Source organism: Sinocyclocheilus rhinocerous, unplaced genomic scaffold, assembly GCF_001515625.1.
Source record: "Sinocyclocheilus rhinocerous isolate Xijiao unplaced genomic scaffold, SAMN03320098_v1.1 scaffold1406, whole genome shotgun sequence".
In the NCBI taxonomy this organism is placed as follows: Eukaryota; Metazoa; Chordata; class Actinopteri; order Cypriniformes; family Cyprinidae; genus Sinocyclocheilus; species Sinocyclocheilus rhinocerous.
Window position 1 is genome coordinate 1,704,005 of NW_015647095.1, and position 17,885 is coordinate 1,721,889.

A 17,885-nucleotide genomic window follows, 5' to 3' on the forward strand; every position below is an offset into this window, starting at 1 on the left:
CATAATGAGTGCCCATACTACCAAAAACAGGGTAATAATGTAGTACTGACCGATTTGTTTGCAGAGAGTGTATCCGAGCTGACGTGCCCCGCTGAGTAGAAGTCTCAATACAGTGTCTCGGGTCAGTGCGTCCCCTCTGGACAGCTGCAGCAGGATGTTGGCCGCGTCCTCCAGACCTTCCTCAGAACACGAGTGGGATGTCAGCACCTGGACACAAACCACAGGAGATAACTAACCCGCCTGCTGAGCTGGGTCAAAAGAGCCCAGGGTTAGGAGAACCATACATGAGGCGACATATGTGCGTGCACCATCATTAAATACCTCCACAGAGAGCTGCAGCTGTTTCTCTGTTAGTCCAGTAGAGGCCAGTTTGGTTTCAATGTCTGTGCTGCTCACTGCTGGCTTCTGTTTTCCTGCTAAAATAATGAGATATAACATTTGAATATTTTACTGCCAAAATCACAAACACAATTGTCTGGTCAATTACCAGCATTATACATATCACCCACTCCTAAAAGTGTTAAATAATCATGATTACAATACTGACAAATAATTGTGATGTTTTTAAATCAAGCAGCCCTAATTTATATTAGGCTATTTTAAAACGGCTTCAACTGTGGCTCAGCCAATCTTATTCAAGAACCAGAACTATCCATTTTATAATTAGAATTTTATCTCAGTGGAGACTGTTATAGCAACACAAATCAGCTGGTATTAATCCACGTTTTAAACAGTTTTTAAATGCTCTAAGAGAGACTCACCAGCAATACTGCCGGAGGTGGTGGTGCTGCTTGTAGCAACAGATACCATGGTGGCTGGTTGAGAGGGCGTCGGGCCCACTGAGCCCTGCGTGGTGCCCGTACCTGCCACCGCTGAGATGGTCCCTGACCCCACTGTGGTTTGAGTGGTAGGTGCAGAGGGTGTGGCAGTTGGGGCCTGAGGCACTGGGTGGCTGGCTGGAACCTCCGTGGCCTTGTTGTCAGGCAGAGCGATGGAGATCAAAGAGAGCAGACGGAGCAGTTTCTCAGTAAGAAGGGAACTACGGCGGATTACTGGGTGGGAGAGCATGTTCATCAGCTGGCCCAGTGGAGACGCCTCAAGGCTCAATAGAGCCCCCTCTGTCTCACCAGCACCCCCTAGAGGCACAGTCTTCATGGAGGCCTTGCCTTTACGGCTCACATTCATGTTGTCCAGCTTGACCAGGAGATCCCAGAAATCAGTGGAAATGCCCAGGGACTGTGGTGTAACTGTGCAGGCGCTCAGGAAATTGTGGGTAGAAGTGGGATTACTCAGGGTAGCTGAGGAGTTGCTCTGGCTGGTGCCACCAGACCGGCAGCTTCCACTGGGAGTCGGTGTTGAGCTGGCACAAAGACGAGTGTCCAACTCTGATAAGGACGACGACAGGGGATCTTTACAGCGCTGCTGAGTGAAGTGACTGGGAAACACCTAGAAGAAATAAGAATGAGAGAAACAAAAACTTAAAAACAAATGTTCTTTATTGCCTTGCACTTTCATCTGTATAATTAGTACATCTTGTGTATTACTTTATTGCATTTAATGTTTGAACTCCTTTGTCATGAAAATTTTTTTTTTAAACTTGTTTTTGAGATGGTTTGTTACTTAAAGGGATAGTTCACCCAAAAATTGAAATTTTGTCATCAAATACTCACCCTCATGTTGTTCCAAACCCCGTAATCGGGGGTTCAACCGTAATTTTACAAAGCTACAAGAATACTTTTTGTACCAAAAGAAAACTGTTTTACCAATGCCCTTGCTACGTTTCTGGACCTTGATCGTGGTAGGACCCTTGCTGTCTATGGGAGGGTCAGAGAGCTCTTGGATTTAAAAATATCTTTATTTGTGTTCCGAAGATTACGGGTTTGGAATGACATGAGGGTGAGTAAATAATGACAGAATTTTCATTCTTGGGTAAACTATCCCTTTAATTCAATACCATATAGTGCTGGGCGGTATGACCAAAAATTTATATCACGGTATTTTTCAAAATTATACCGGTTTCACGGTACAAGACGGTATTTTTTTTTCATGCATGACCGAGTGTTAACCATATTTTCTACCATATAATTTAAATTTGTATAAATTTGATGATACACATGCCTAATGCACTAACAAGTGATGAGTGCCCTTTGGCAATAGGTGCTCCAGTACCTTGGCCAGTTGGATGAGGGTATCTAGTACATGTCGACATACAACTGGAGCAGCCTGTGGGTGGATGTGAACAGTTGATCCACCTCCTCCCCCTGCACATGCTACTCCCATTCCTGAAACTCCACCTCCGAGCCCTCCCGAGCTCATGCCCCCTCCTGCTGAATGCTTCTCCATGTGTTTTCTGCCCGACGCCCGCTGGATCTGAAAGATGTTGGTCCTGCATCCCAAAGCTGCGTCCATTGAAACAGACAGCCAGGAGAGCTGACTGGAACTACGCGACTCCACTCTGTTCAACAGCTCCAGAGAGGAAGATGACGAGGAGGACGATGACGAAGAGGATACAGCAGCCTGCGGGGATGAAGAGGAAGCCTTTCCTCCACTCGATGGGCCCTGGCCTAGTGAGCGCTTGCCACGGGACTCCTCCAGGCGTGCAGTCTCCAGGCAGAGCTCACTCTCGCTGCTACGCTGAAGGATAGACAAGAGGCTGCGGATGACCCAGCCACGTGTCTGAGAGTGGTAGCACAAGTTACGCAGCACTCGGTGGAGGCGGCTGGTATTGAGCTTGGGCTCGTCCACAAAAAGCAGCACTAGAAGGCAGGACAAGGCCTCATGGTCCAACAAGAGACGCCCCCGCAGACGCAGAAGAGAATCAACGTTAGAGCTAGAGGGCCTACATTCAAAAGCAAACAAAAGATGAATTAGAGATATTAAATGTACTTGTTCATAAACAAATACAGCGCAAGTGTTTCACTAACATTTGCAACTAAAATAAGTGTGCAAACTGTAAATTGCATTTAGTAGCATGTGTGTGAATCAAAAAAGTCCCTGCAGGGCATTAAAGTGTAAAAAAATCAGTTTTATTTAATGTAAGGTCAAAAAGCAGCTGGTAAAGCATGGAGATTTTTATTATTGGTATTTTTCAAGCGTCAAGCGCTTTTTATCGTCACACTCACCGGCTGTGATTGGCACTCCCTCCCATTTGAAATGTCCCTCCTCTTTGCACAGCCAATCGAGTGTATTGTACCCCACGGTTGCCACCGAGGCGGCTTGTGAAGGCAGGTGAGCGTAGGATCGCAGACAGGGCTGAGGAAGAACTGTGACCGAACAACCTCTCATGCATCAGCTGTCTCTGCCTGGCCTCCTGTTCCCTCCGCAGTGCTGCAGCTTCTGCTGCAATATCTGGGGGCATGACCGCCAACACGCTATCCTCCATGTCCTCCAGAACGGATCGCCGCAACTCAGAGGGCAGGGTCTGGATGAACGTGACAGGGTCCAGAGGTTGATCGCCCTGTAGAGGTTGCTGGGATAGCTCTCGACGCTGCTGCTCTGCCCGTTGCTGGGCCAAGACCTGATAGCATAAGAAAATATTCATCAAGACCTTTTCCTGTTCAGACATGTTATTTAAAATGTCTCTGCAAATTGTTACTCATACCTCTTCCTGAATTGCAGGTGGGAGAGCAGCTAGGAATTCTGGGCTGACCTCAGTAACCCCTGGTCCTCCTGCCAGCACAGTGCTAGCTGACGTTGCCAACGTGGAGGCGACAGGAGGCCTCGAAGGAGGTCTGATTCCCAACTGGTTCTGCAGCACCTCCCGACGGATGTCTTCAGGCAGCGCTGCCAAGAAAGATGGGTCCACGCCTTCTGGCAGACTGATGCCTGCAAGGAAGTGACAAAAAATGTGATACAAAGTTGAGAAATGGCTCATGGCTATATCCATCATCAATCTAAACTGAAACACCAACCAGCCAGAGGGTCATCCTCTTCATTGCTGGTGGATGGGAGGGGCTCCTCCTGGATTGCCTGTGATTGGCTATCTGCACTGTCACTCCGAGGCATGGTTTCACCAGGAGATGAAACAGAAGTTGAGCTGAAATAAAGATCATCATATGGTAAGAATTCAATAGTCATATAAAACCAAGTATATTATTCTTATTGTTAGATGTGTGGTCCCTTGTTTACTAAAATTAAAGAGCAAATTTACTTTCAAATGCAAATGGAAGAAAGCTTCTAACAAGTGACAGGTAGATAATTTAAGCAATATTTAACCATTTGAGACCATCATCATTGGCCAATAAATGACTAAACAGACCTTCAGGCATTTTGTTAGCTCTAAATCCTACTATCTTGCTAACAGATGTGTATTGTTCTCAAATATTTTTTGTGAATTTTAACCAATTTTGTGCAAACATTTCTAAATAATATATCAGCAGTATAACAGCCACTATTTTCTAGATTAACAGTAATGTTTTAGTACAATTATTATTATTATTATTAATTGTAAAAAATTTAGTAATATTTTATCAATACCATTATAATTGTTATTATTATTTTATTCATTTATAATACATAATAGTTGTAGTAGTAGTAATGAAGATAATAAAGACACTTATTATAAAACAAAAACACAAGAATGCAATAATAGCCTATCCCTACTGATCTATTTATCTATGAAGTACTGTGGTCCAAATACTCACCCTGTTTCTGCATCTGTTTGCCTGTCTGTGAGGCCACTGTCACCACTTCCTGACAGTTCCTGAGACATGTGATTGAGTGGAGCGGAGCTGGCAGCTGGCTCTTCCTGCGTTCCTGAGGCGGGACTGCTTGTATCCATGGGTGAACCCTCAAGCTGAGACACACCCACTGGTACAGGCTCTGAACTTTCAGCTATATCTGGACTGAGAGAAGCTGAGACAGAGACAGCAGGGGAAAAAAAAAACTCAACTCATGTTCGCAATTGGTAGACAATTCAACATACGCAATGCAAAAGGCGGGGGAAAGTACATCCAGTAGTTGCATGTAGAATGCAGTGGGATTATATAACAATTTTGATAAAGGCTCAGCCTCTTCACAGATCATTTAGCCGTGGCATTTTTAAGTCGAATATTGAGAAGAATTCACTGTGATGTGAATGTGAATGTCACTCCACTGAACCACCTAAAATCTAATTTTACAGGATTCAAAGTTAATCTACCTTCCCTGACTGCATCCAATGCTCCTCCTCCTCCTCTCTCACCAATAGTGGGTGCAGGTGACATCTCCATCTGAGATGCTTCTGCCTCACAATTCGGCCTATCAGGTGCTGAGAGCTGGGGAAGCCCCGCTCCTGCCAAGGCTCCGTGAGAGTCAGGATTGGACTCAGCCAGCAGCAGCTCCGTGATTGGCTGGTGCACCTGCTGACTGATGGCTGTTTCCAGAGACACGAGGGCTTGCTCGTGCGGGGCAGGGGTGGTTGGGGTGACTTCTCCTGATGGGGGCGCAGTGAGGAAACCCTCAGAGGTGCGAGGAGGGTCCAGGCAGGACGACACTCCACTCTGGGCCTGTTCTCCTTCTGACCAGATAACAGAATGAGAAGAAATGAGTATTGTGGATATGTTAAGTTAAGATAAACATGATAAATGACACTGTAGTTCAGTTGTAGAAGGTAATGAAAAGGCAGGGCATGTGACTGAGGGTCTGCAGTGAGGAAGGCAGTAAATTGTATAGTTATCTGGGAAAGGACATCCAGTAGTTGCATGTAGAATCCAGTGGGATTATATAACAATTTTGATAAAGTCTCAGCCTCTTCACAGATCATTTAGCCGTGGCTTTTTTAAGTCGAATATTGAGAAGAATTCACTGTGATGTGAATGTGAATGTCACTCCACTGAACCACAGTGCGTAAAATCTAATTTTACAGGATTCAAAGTTAATCTACCTTCCCTGACTGCATCCAATGCTCCTCCTCCTCCTCTCTCACCAATAGTGGGTGCAGGTGACATCTCCATCTGAGATGCTTCTGCCTCACAATTCGGCCTATCAGGTGCTGAGAGCTGGGGAAGCCCCGCTCCTGCCAAGGCTCCGTGAGAGTCAGGATTGGACTCAGCCAGCAGCAGCTCCGTGATTGGCTGGTGCACCTGCTGACTGATGGCTGTTTCCAGAGACACGAGGGCTTGCTCGTGCGGGGCAGGGGTGGTTGGGGTGACTTCTCCTGATGGGGGCGCAGTGAGGAAACCCTCAGAGGTGCGAGGAGGGTCCAGGCAGGACGACACTCCACTCTGGGCCTGTTCTCCTTCTGACCAGATAACAGAATGAGAAGAAATGAGTATTGTGGATATGTTAAGTTAAGATAAACATGATAAATGACACTGTAGTTCAGTTGTAGAAGGTAATGAAAAGGCAGGGCATGTGACTGAGGGTCTGCAGTGAGGAAGGCAGTAAATTGTATAGTTATCTCCTTCGAGGGCCACACTATACTGATCCCCAACAACAACACAACTTACTACCTCACCACAACACAGCCACTGTAGCCTCATCCAACTAAAGACGATAACAACATTCAAACATTTGACAGCCAAAAGCAAAAAAAATAATGTAGATTTGTTCATACTGACAGTAATGTGGTGAATACAATTCATGTAGAAACGTAAACCTATAAATAATTGAACAGTTGCCTAGAAACGATTGATTGAGCAATTGATTGTTGCCTAGCAGCGTTACCACACTGTTGGAGATGGCCAGGAAGATCATCCAGCTGTAGAAGCGGTTACCGTGGGAAAGACAGTAGACTGTATAGTTATCTCCCAGATCTGGTGTGATCCTAAAACTATACAAACTACTACCTCATCCCACAGCCCGCAGAAGAGCTCATCCAGAATCCTGGTTCTTCACAATGAAATATGTGATTACATTTTTACAGTTTAGAAACAAAACACTGTTTGATTTGCATTTTTTGTGCTCAATGAAATGGCAATTAACAAAAACATGCACTAAAAACACTAGCTATTAACTTTCAATTCTGTAAAAATACAAACATGCAACGTTCTTACCCGCAGCATTCTCTCCAGCTCCATTGACTGTTCCAAGCCCAGAGCCCTGTGGGAAATAAAAGCAACAATTCATCCACCCTTACTGTAAAATTCACACTGAATTAGGGATGTGACCTTTGTCCTGGCTGATACCCATGGTACTGCCATAAATCAGTACTGATTGAATTCAATCTTATAAATCAAGGTAAATTTAATATTTTTCACATTATACAGCAAATCAAAAGAATTCATAAATTAAATATAAAGAATTGCATTAGCATATTAACAGCTGCATTACATTAAATAAAAAAGAGAACTAAACAGCACATTGTTACAAAAGATTTATTTTAAATAAATGTTTTTGAAGGAATCCTTAAAATGCATCTCAGTTTTCACAAAAATATTTTGCAACTTTATTCAACACTGAAAATAATCAAAAAATCTTTGAGCATTCTAAAATGATTTCTGGAGGATCATGTAACATTAAAGACTAGAGTAACGGCTGCTGAAAATTCTGAAAAGTCCTGTGGGAGTCAAAGGAATAAATTTGGAAATGTATTCAAATTGAAAATTATAAAAATATTTTACAATTACGGTTTTACTGTATTTTTGATCAAATAAAGGCAGCCTTGGTGAGTGTAAGGGATTTTTCTTCAAAAACATTTCTGTACGGTAGCGTATGAATGGATGAGGCACGTTCGAAAGTGTGACCGCACATCAGCTAAATTCTTTATAATGTGGCAAGCAACACTGCTTGGCAATTGTAAACATGACCAAAACATCAAAACTCAATTGCTACCATTATAAATCAACTAAGTGTCTATAATAGAAGCACCTGTCTGCAATACAGCCTGTTGACTACACTACAATTTAAAGCTTCAAACGTATTTTCTAACTTTATTCATTCACATTCCATTCTCTTTTACCTGTAGGCTCTGTTCCCGGGACTCCTCTCCAGCTGCAGAACTCTCATTCTGTTTGGCCGTCTCTTCTTCCTCTGCCAACTGTCTCCTTCTCTTCTCCCTGCGCTCCTCCAGCTCCTCATCACGCAAGCTCTCCAGGTGCTGCAGTATGGGGACCTTCACCACTGAGAGACCAAGCACAAGACTTGACATTAGAGAAAAACTCGTTTAGCAGTTCTTCCTGCAGTGCATAAACAACAGATGGTAATATATTCATTTTGAGATTGTCTCACCTGCCACACAGTCATGCATGCTCTCGGCATCCAGGACTTTACACTCATCCGTCCATCTGGTTAAGGCGGTCGGGATGCTTGAAAGGGTGCCTGTACAACACAAGGGTTTAGCAGGTGCATCTGCAATCGTTAATTTTAAAGCAGCTTGTCTGTGGGAGACTCACCAGCTTGTCCTCCAGTGCTACTCTGCTCATGGAAGAAGTCATCCAGTAGCTCATCATCCGAACGGGCAATAATGTGCACATCCTCATTGCCCACCAGTAAACGTGCACGACCACGAGACTGCAGAGGCAGAGAGCTTGACAGCTGCAAGATATCAGCTGCAGCACTGGGGCCCAATAATCTGACACGCACACACAAAAAAAGGAATTTGAAGCTGCAGTGGCAACAAACAGAATTGCAAACGAGTCTCATTTATGATGTTTGCCATGTTGGAACTACAGGAAACCAAGAAAAGCAATGAAAGCAGTTATTTTTAAAGGGGTAAAAAAGAACAATTAACTTGTGCACATTTAATAAAATAATAAAATGTGCACATTTCTGCACCACTGTAAATCATGTCATTTCATATCTTAAATAAAACAAAGGCAAAAAAGTTCATTAAAGGACTCACCTCTGCAAGATGAGAGGAGGGTTGGGCTGCCGGTTACCAGGGTAATGTACATGGACCGTGTGACCTGTGTTGGCCGTGAGCTGGCGGAGAGAGCGTTGGCTGCGTCCCATGCCCTGAGCCAATCTGCTGCTGGTGCCTGATCCCCCCAGAGTCAGTGAGCCATGGTCAGCGTGACGCACCATCAGAGGGTGGGAGCTGGGGATATTTCCTGGTGAGGGAGGGATGTCAGCTAAAGTGCACAAAAGACAGATAGAATAGACGTGACACATTTGGTAAAAAAAAAAAAAAAAATCTTATGGCTGACTACTTTGACTAAAAAGGGAATAAATGTAAAGTAGCTGAAAGATGTTTATTAAACTACTAATTTCTTACCAGATGTGGAGAACATGTTATCAAACTCAATGATGAGGTCATCGTCTCGGTCAAATCTCTCAAAACGAATGTGTGGAGCAGCATTGATATCAGGAAAATCTTCATCCAGTTCCATTTCTGAACCTTCATCATCATCATCCTCATCTCCCTCCTCATCATCCTGAGAACACATAACAAAATGAGAAAAATGTAAAAAAACAAAAACAAGAGGATCACTCTTCTCTAGGGTGGTTTCTGACTTTGCTTTTTAAACAACTATTACCTGATCCTCCTCCTCTTCTTCCTCCTCCTCTTCCTCCTCATCTTGACTATCCTCATCCTCGTTGCTGCCGCTGGAGTCTTCCTCCTGTGTGTGCTCCTCATCTTCTGGCTCAAGGATGTTCATAGAGTCTAAATCAGTAAAGAGAACAAAATGGCTACAGATTTGAGGAGTATAAAGATAGTATAAAGTATAAATTCCCAGTGTGAATCATAATATAAATGTGAAACATAACATAAGTTTCAGATGGAGTCAATGAAATTCAGAGGGTGGGCCCCTTTTCTATAAGGCCCAATGAGCAGGCTATAGCATTTATGGGTCAGAGCAGGCTATAGCATTTATGGGTCACTGTCATCATAAGTTCCAAGAGTGAATATGTAAGAGATCCACGTCCTACCCTCTCTGTTGGCTTGGAGAGTGGAGGCCTGACTCATATTGGAAGGAGCTTCATCCATCAGCACGTCCTCTTGAGACTCATCCTCTCCAGAGCGACCCACTAATTAACATAAAACCGAATCAAAAACACAAATCCAACTCTGTATCGCTTCCATATTTGGCCAGAAACCAAATAAATCACTTACCAATGATGGTGCTATTAACAGTTCCTGCATCTCTTTCTAAAAGTTCATCAATCAAATCCACCAACTCATTCTCCACCTACAAGAATACATGAATAACAAACATTGTTCAGCTGGAGGAGGGTTTTCATATTCAACAACAGAGAACAGTTCCACAAACTGCTGTGCTTCTAACCTGCATGGCCTGAGTGCTTAGCACCTCAGGCTGTCCAGCAATGACCACGGTGTCACCCTCGGTTTCTCCATCCATCAGGTCGGCATCTGTGGCTTGACCACGGTCACGATTCTCTGCTGGTTCTGCCTCCCCTGTACACAAAATTAGATATAAAACACACAACACTCAGCAAGGGCACTGCATCCATACTCTGCTGAGAGTTAAAGTGATCAATGATATGAGCATTACCTTGATCTTGGGTGTTGCTGTTGCTGTCCCTGACTGTGCCAACAGTGTCATGCTCGGTCTTGTTCTTGCTGGATCCCCCTTTACCCCCAAACAGACTGCTAGGCTGATTCACAATTCGCGACAATGTCTCCAAAGGCTTCAGAGCAGCATTTACTGTGTTTGCCATATTAGGACTGCAAGAAACCAAGCACAGCAATGAGATAAAACAAAATCAAAAAATTACCTTTTGCCTAAAAATCAATTAGGCAAAATCACCAAGGTTAGGACAAAGAAAAAATAAAAAAAACATAATTAAACAAAAAACAAATATTTGCCTTAAAATTTACATACTTCTGATATATCAAATGTTCATAATTATTATTATTATTGTGATACCTGGATAGATCAAGGCTATGAGGCACACGTGCAAGGTCATTAACAAGGCCTTTCTTTAGGAAGAGTCGGATGATATTGTTCATGCCGTTGTGCTGGGTCTTGGCTGTGGCTGTGCTGTAGAAGCTCGAGGTGGAGGGACACGACTCCATAATGGTGCTGATGATACACATCACTGCTTGCAAGCTGCAAAGAGAGAAAAGTCAAAGTTTAGTCAAGTTGTACATATCCAATTAAGTACATTCTCAGTGTCTTAATTGTTTAAAAGTAAATTTTAGTATAGTGACTAGGCAGCTGGACTCACCGGGCATGTTTCTCTGTGCCTTCTGCCATGCCCAAAGCTCGACTCAAAGCAGCCTTGACCTCGTTGACCAGGGACGCCTGGGCATCAGTGCCTGTGCCAGCTGCAGCGAGGCTGGCCAGGAAAAGTCGTGCAAGGGCAGGGGTGTCCTTGTCCTCTGAGTTCTGGGTGTGTGGGAGCAAGTGATCCAAAACAAATGCCAGCACACTGCAATCCTGTACATATATATGGTCAAAATTATTACACATGATGAATGATGTTTGCTAAGATGAAAGAAAAAATATATGTAACTCAATATTGCATAAACAGGCTCAGTTCTCTAAAAACAGTGACGTGAAAAATGAAACCTTTGACCCGAAACACTGGTTGTACAACTACTGATGTGACTCACCTCCTTAATGAGCTCTGACTGGCCAGCTGCGTAGTTGTAAGAGGTGATGAGAGTGGCGATGCCAACATAGGAGCGCACCAGCTCTGCAAGCAGCCTCAGGATGGTAGAAGTAGGCATCAGGGGTTTGCTGGCCTTAGCTTTGGCAGCTCGGCTCTCCTCCGAGGAAGCTCCCTTCTCTCCCTCCTGTTCCTTTTTCTCTTCACGCATTTCCTCAGGCGTAGAGGCTAGACAGAGAAAGAGCAATGACAGGAAAAAATTACAAGGGCAAGTCAAGAAACCAGTGAAAGTGAGAAAAACATGGTCATTGTATAAAGAAACGGTTTTAAGCTTTAAAGTTTGTGTGTATGTATAGCAGTTCACACCTTCTCCCTGTGGAGTTCCAGATTGGGAGGATTCTGCAACAGCACCATCTGCAGCAAACACCTGAGTCTGATAGAGCATAATTAACACCCACTATTAATGCAAATCCTACATTTCTGAGCCCATTATAGTACACATACTGTACACTTGGGGCTACTTGTGTTTTTCACAGAGCAGCTAGTTGAACTAGATTTGTACATAAGTGAGTAGTGTTTTCCATACAAAAAAAAAACAAAAAAACATTGGAGCAGGCCTGGTGCTATGTAGTGAATAAAGTGTTGAGGAAGCTTTTTTGCCACCCTAAGTCCAGCAAGTCCATCTTCATTTTTCAATGAACAATATTTTCCACTAGTCCACCAGAAAGAACATGTCTGATTGTTCCGAAAAGTAAAAAAATATTTCTAAGCACCAAACCACACATTTTAATGTCATTAATATAGCAGATTTCCAACATTCAATTTTCATCTGACAAATGGCTTTAAAAAATCCAATTAGTCTGGAAACAAATATTTTGCTATACTTATCCAGATGTAGAGAAAAAAAAAATTAGCTGAATTTTCTAGGTCTGCATAAAATAGATTGATCTTATTATCAATAGAGATGCTAAGTATGGCATTCTTTGATAATTGATGCAATGCACAAAAATTTGACAGATATTACACAACATATATAAAACTCTTACATTGATGTGGAAGGCAGACTGCGAATCAAAATCACTGCCTTGTCTGGTAAGTCTGTACTGCTGGTAGACATCATCACCGACATCCTGCAGGATCTGACACAGGTCTTGACTTCCTGGTACTGAGGTTGCCCGCTCCTCTCCTCTCTCTGCTACACATAAACAAACCCAAATGGACCCCAAGCATTGAGAGAAGTGGATGTTGATGAGAGATGACAGCTTGATAGATCTGGACCATGAACTAAATAAAAACGCATGCTCTCATTTTTCTGTCTTACCCTCTTCTGGGGCGTGATATGCTGCTAGGGCATTCAGCATGTCATAGATGACCTCTTTAATAGTCTCTGGTATGCAGGGCAGTGGGGACAGCTTCAGGGGTGTCGTCTTCACAAGCTGAACAGCATTTGGACCTTTAATTCTGAAGTTCTCAAACTCATCATCTGAGGCTGATTAACGGAGAGAGATTGTGATTGGTTATTAGGCTTTAGAACAACACTATATGCTGATTTATTATTTTTGGGTGGATTTCTGGGAGGTTTTCCACCATACCAGTGCCAGCACCTCTTGCAGCCGGGAGAGCAATTCGGATACAGCTCTTGGCAGTTTCCATAAAGCACTCTGGGTTGCGACAGGCCGCTGGGCCGAGGACACGTAGGATGTAGTTGATCTCCCTGGAGCCCAGACTACCTGACACCACACCTGAAGTAGTGCTTCCTGCACCACTGGTGACGGCAGACCGTACCACCTGAGAAAAGAGAGAGTGATCAAGTAAGGACAAACTATTTTAGATAATACATCCAAGATAATAGAAATGTAGTTTTCGGGTGAAAATGAACCTTCTCCATAGTGTGTCGCAGGGTGGCTGGGTCTTCTATGATGTGACGGAAGAGCAGAGTGACCAAAGGGGTAAAGCCATTGAACCCTGAGCTCTGCGTGAGGTTCAGGATCATGCGAGTGCTCTTGAGCTCTGCAAACATCATGGCGTAATGGTGTGTACGCGTGAGACGCAGACAGAGACGCAAAGTGGCATGTAAAGTGTCCGGATCCACGGGAACGCTGATCATGCTGACACAGGCGCGGATCAAAACGGTGATCATGTCCTCCGTCATCCCCTGTACAACAATCCCACTGGAACCAGAGGGGTCCTGAAGGGTAGAGGGAGCTGCTGTGCTTGACTCCTTCTGCTCTGACTCTTCTTTAGGGGGCGCCATCTCCACAGCCACAGAGCCGGAATCTGAAAAAGTCATAAAGAAAAATGTAATAAACTCAAAATAAACAAAAAAATATACAATTGAATAAAAATAAAAAAACATCCAAAATGCTAATGAATTTAAATAATTATTTGTTTAATTATAAATAGTATTTAATTAATTACATTTCATTCTTGGCCAAAGCCAAAACTCTGTGAAAAGCAGAAACAAGGTGCACTCAGTAACTTTTTTCCCCGTCACACAATGAAAAAAATGTTTAAACTTTATAGGCTTGCTGTTTCTCCACCTGTGTCAGTCTGTGTCTCTTCAGTCTTTGCTCGCTGTTCACTCTCTTCTCTCTCTGTATCAGTAACACTCCCGGATTTTGAGGTCTTGGGCACCCGCGGCACCCGCTGTACCGTCAACATAACCGGCCGTCTGTTCCCCGTCTCCTCATTCACCTGAAAAAAGAGAAACACAAAGAATCTAACAAAGATCTACTACTCATACTGTATGGCCACTGACAAATAATCACATTTCTATTTCTATCTGATCCACAAAACAAGCGTTTTGCCCAGGTCGTAGCCGTTACCTGCACCATGGTGTTGAACTGGACAGTGTATCTTCTACGGCCTGCAGTGAAGCGGACACTGGTCTCTCCTGCCCTCCAGGCTGAGTCGATGGTGCTGTTGTTACTCGCACTGTAGCTACACCAGCGGCCTGAGCGGTCATCAAACCAGCGCCAGTTATTCCCACTGGGCTGCAGGTACTAAGATAAGAATAAAGTTAACATAACACTTCCGTTAGATACAGAACTTGTTCCCTGTTGTCATACTGACAGTTTAGGATTATAACGGACTGCCTTTATACTTCATCTGGCACCAACCTTATTCATCTGAGCTCTTCGTTTGGATGAAACAGCCATTTTCTCATAGAAGTCAATAAGCAGGAGAACAGGGGTGATCCATCTACAAATAAACACAATTTTTAAAATATATATGGGAAACATATTGTTTATATATCTTATTACATTAAAAATGCTGTAAATTGTTGCAAAAGAGCCCAAACATAACATTATTCCTCTATAAAACAAATTCTGCTTCTCCGTTTTTAACATGCTTGGGTCAGCAGAGCTTTCTAGGAATGCTGATGCCTGAGTGCAAACCGATCACTCATGCAGACAGGGGAAGGACAGGGACTCACTTGGGTGTTTGGATGTCCTTCTGCTCTTTGGCAGCTTGCAGACAGGGCTGCACCACCTCCAACAGCTTGATCAGCACAGTCAAGACACCACTGCTCTCCACTACCCGAGCACATGAGAGTTTCAGCTCCTGCAGCACATAGCACGACACGACAATGGGTGTATTTACTTGTGCATGCAGATCCATAAGTTCTTTTAGAGGATAGTGTATAAATAAATAGTGATGATGTGTGCAGCCGACTGTGCAAGACCATGTACCTCAAAGAGCAGCGTGAGCAGCAGGATGCGGGTGGCCAGGTTGGAGGCCTGGGGGAGGGTTGCCATCTGTCTCGTCCACTCAGACACTGTCTTGGTGTCGCTGGTTGTTAGCGGCACTGCAGCCTTTATCAACACGTTGGCAGCCTCCCACACCTTTGGAAATAAACAAACATACAGATGAGAATAGGGTCATGGTTTTAACTCAAAACCTACCCAGAAATTATAGTTAAGCACCATAGGTGCAGGGCTCAACAATAAGGATGGCCTACTGACCTGGGCCCAGTGTGAGAGAGTTTTGGGCCAGCTGACAGTAATGTAACCAGCACTACAGCTTATACCTGTTAATCAAGCATTTATGTGTGTTGCAAACCTATATACAGTTATAATTTCCTGCACTTATTTAAAATTTTCTTTGTAGAAAATTAAACATTTAATAAAAATTTAAAAAATACATTTGTGTGAAAAAAATATACATTACCATTCAAACATTTGAGGTCAGTACTTTTTTTCCCAAATAAAATAATACTTGTATTCAGCAAAGACGCAGTAAAATGTGATAGTAAAGACATTTAATGTTTCAATATTGATAAGTATCCAGAGCACCAAATTAGCATATTAAAATGATCTCTGAAAGATCATGAGACACTGAAAACTGATGTAAGGGCTGCTGAAAATTCTGCTTTACCATCAGAGGAATACATTACAATAATATTATAAAATAGAAAGCCATTACTTTAAATTCTAATCATATTAAAATAATATTAAAATTCTAATAATAAATGCAGCCTTGGTGAACAAACTTCTTTTAAAAACATAAAAACCCTGAACTTTCAAACGGCAACGTACAAAATAAATTTAAAAAGAAATTCAATAATATTAAAGTAAAAATTATACACTTTACCATAAAATGTATAAATTAAATTAATGTATAAATTTAATTATTAACATTTTAAACTTTTAATAATTTTTGTTATGGCCAGGGAAATGCTGGCAGGGCAGGCAGAAATCTAAACTGCTGGTCTCACTGGGCAAGCAGTCAATAATGACCATAAATGTATATTCAGAAACATGGTCCATAATTAACAAGCATATTTTTAATAGTATAGTTTACTCTGACTAACAGCAACAAAAAAATAGTTTTGTAAAAAAAAATTTTTATTTGTCTACAAAATTAAGCATTTAAAAGATAAGCCTTTAGGATCAAAATGTTTTTTTCAAGTCCATAAGAAATACATTCAGCCACGTGTGACCAGCTATTTGACTAGATGTGCTTGAGTAACTTTCAGTAACTGCCAAAAATACCTATTCCAATTAGTATGTTGTGTGCACATACGGGTATACTGACCTGATTGACCACCTGTCTGAGGATGAGGTCCCTGTACTCAGGGCCGTTCCTTTTAATAGCAGTCATGAGCAGATCACAGAGGCGGTAGACTGTGTCCGGCAGCTCGTCAAGCAGGTGGAAGCAGCCAGGCAGCATCGAGTCTGTGAAGGCATGTAGCTCTGTGGTGTCTAGAGGCTCAGCTTCCAGGAATCGCTCCAGACAGCGTGCCTCTTCCTCTTCTACCCGCTCCCTTGCTCTCCTCTCCTCCTCCTCACGCCGACGAGCTGCTTCCTACAAACAAAAAGTAACACGGGTGTGACTTGTGAATCTCTTCAAAGGCAGGGAAAGCTTGGTGAAGATGTGAAGTAGACAGGTGAGGTGGCCTATGCTGTGCTACTCAGTAATTCCTATTTAACTGATGTAATAATGAACGTGTGGGTGCCCACCTCAGGTGAGTCTGAGCGCTGCTCCATGCTAACTTCTTGACCTAGAGACATGGCAATGGCCCGCATCATCTGGTCTTCTTCAGACATGGTGAACTCCTACAGAAACAAAGCTCACAGTAACTACACTAACTTATAGCCTGTGTGTGCATCCTGTCTGTGTATGCTTGTGTGTGTGCGTGCGTGTGTGTGAGAGAAAGAGTTTTGTCTGTGTGTTAGTCTTACTCTGACAGCTGCGCTGAGCAGTGGTGGAGGGTGTGTGAGCAGGTACTCCGTGGCCTGTTCCATAGTGCTGGTGTTTAGCAGAGCCTCCATCGCATGCTCTCTGGAGAAGCCCATGTCCATTAGCTGTGAAGGAGGTCAAGGTTTGACTGGTTAGAAATGGCTAATAGCTTTCTTCAGGTATTATAGATCTTGATTACTACACAACCTCATTTATGTGCGAATGATTGGTGATTCATTTAATTAATTTATAAAGATTAATTAAATTGTTAAAGTTTTAAGCATTCATTTGATTACCGTTTTTGATAATACATTTAAATTAAAAGGGGTCATATGATGCTATTTTAAAGATCATTATTTGGTGTAACAATGTTGACATGCTTTAATGTTCAAAAAACACATTATTTTTCAAATGCTGTACATTATTGTAGTTCCTCTATGCCTTGCCTCTCTCAAACATGTCGATTTCTACAAAGCCCCTCCTTCCGACAAGCACAGTCTGCTCTGATTGGCCAGCTGACCCAGTGCATTGTGATTGGCCGAACACCACAAGTAAGCATCATAATTGTAACGCACCTTTCCATAATCGCGAGTTTCAGCTTTCAACATAAATGTAAAGACAGTAAATAATGTCCTTAGTTTTACCATCAGTTCAAGCCCGAAAGGGGAACAGAGTCGCGTCACAGTGATGATTCTCGTATATATTTGCAGTACACAAGCCGCGATTAAGAAAGCTGACTCCACACTGTGATGTGACCCTGTCTCTCTCTC

General features: G+C 42.9%; 1 protein-coding gene across 1 annotated transcript in view; it reads right to left on the reverse strand.

Moving 5' to 3' along the window:
* The window catches only part of LOC107708778 (E3 ubiquitin-protein ligase HUWE1-like), a 50,638-nt gene that overhangs the window by 9,370 nt on the left and 23,383 nt on the right, over positions 1–17,885 (reverse strand). Inside the window, exons 31-67 of the mRNA XM_016513084.1 lie at positions 17,118–17,240; positions 16,896–16,991; positions 16,471–16,740; positions 15,126–15,278; positions 14,870–14,997; positions 14,553–14,634; positions 14,259–14,435; positions 13,974–14,127; positions 13,313–13,710; positions 13,026–13,221; positions 12,755–12,922; positions 12,480–12,628; positions 11,800–11,866; positions 11,438–11,661; positions 11,050–11,261; positions 10,749–10,931; positions 10,374–10,546; positions 10,146–10,276; positions 9,974–10,049; positions 9,790–9,888; positions 9,396–9,523; positions 9,134–9,293; positions 8,762–8,990; positions 8,313–8,491; positions 8,149–8,238; positions 7,880–8,040; positions 6,975–7,020; positions 5,864–6,220; positions 5,141–5,524; positions 4,644–4,854; positions 3,912–4,036; positions 3,602–3,825; positions 3,123–3,517; positions 2,170–2,839; positions 762–1,446; positions 322–416; positions 51–207 (exon numbers count right to left, since the gene is read on the reverse strand). Of these exons, the coding sequence (XP_016368570.1) occupies positions 51–207; positions 322–416; positions 762–1,446; positions 2,170–2,839; positions 3,123–3,517; positions 3,602–3,825; positions 3,912–4,036; positions 4,644–4,854; positions 5,141–5,524; positions 5,864–6,220; positions 6,975–7,020; positions 7,880–8,040; positions 8,149–8,238; positions 8,313–8,491; positions 8,762–8,990; positions 9,134–9,293; positions 9,396–9,523; positions 9,790–9,888; positions 9,974–10,049; positions 10,146–10,276; positions 10,374–10,546; positions 10,749–10,931; positions 11,050–11,261; positions 11,438–11,661; positions 11,800–11,866; positions 12,480–12,628; positions 12,755–12,922; positions 13,026–13,221; positions 13,313–13,710; positions 13,974–14,127; positions 14,259–14,435; positions 14,553–14,634; positions 14,870–14,997; positions 15,126–15,278; positions 16,471–16,740; positions 16,896–16,991; positions 17,118–17,240 (7,555 nt within the window). The remainder of the gene's footprint in view (positions 1–50; positions 208–321; positions 417–761; positions 1,447–2,169; positions 2,840–3,122; positions 3,518–3,601; positions 3,826–3,911; positions 4,037–4,643; positions 4,855–5,140; positions 5,525–5,863; positions 6,221–6,974; positions 7,021–7,879; positions 8,041–8,148; positions 8,239–8,312; positions 8,492–8,761; positions 8,991–9,133; positions 9,294–9,395; positions 9,524–9,789; positions 9,889–9,973; positions 10,050–10,145; positions 10,277–10,373; positions 10,547–10,748; positions 10,932–11,049; positions 11,262–11,437; positions 11,662–11,799; positions 11,867–12,479; positions 12,629–12,754; positions 12,923–13,025; positions 13,222–13,312; positions 13,711–13,973; positions 14,128–14,258; positions 14,436–14,552; positions 14,635–14,869; positions 14,998–15,125; positions 15,279–16,470; positions 16,741–16,895; positions 16,992–17,117; positions 17,241–17,885) is intronic.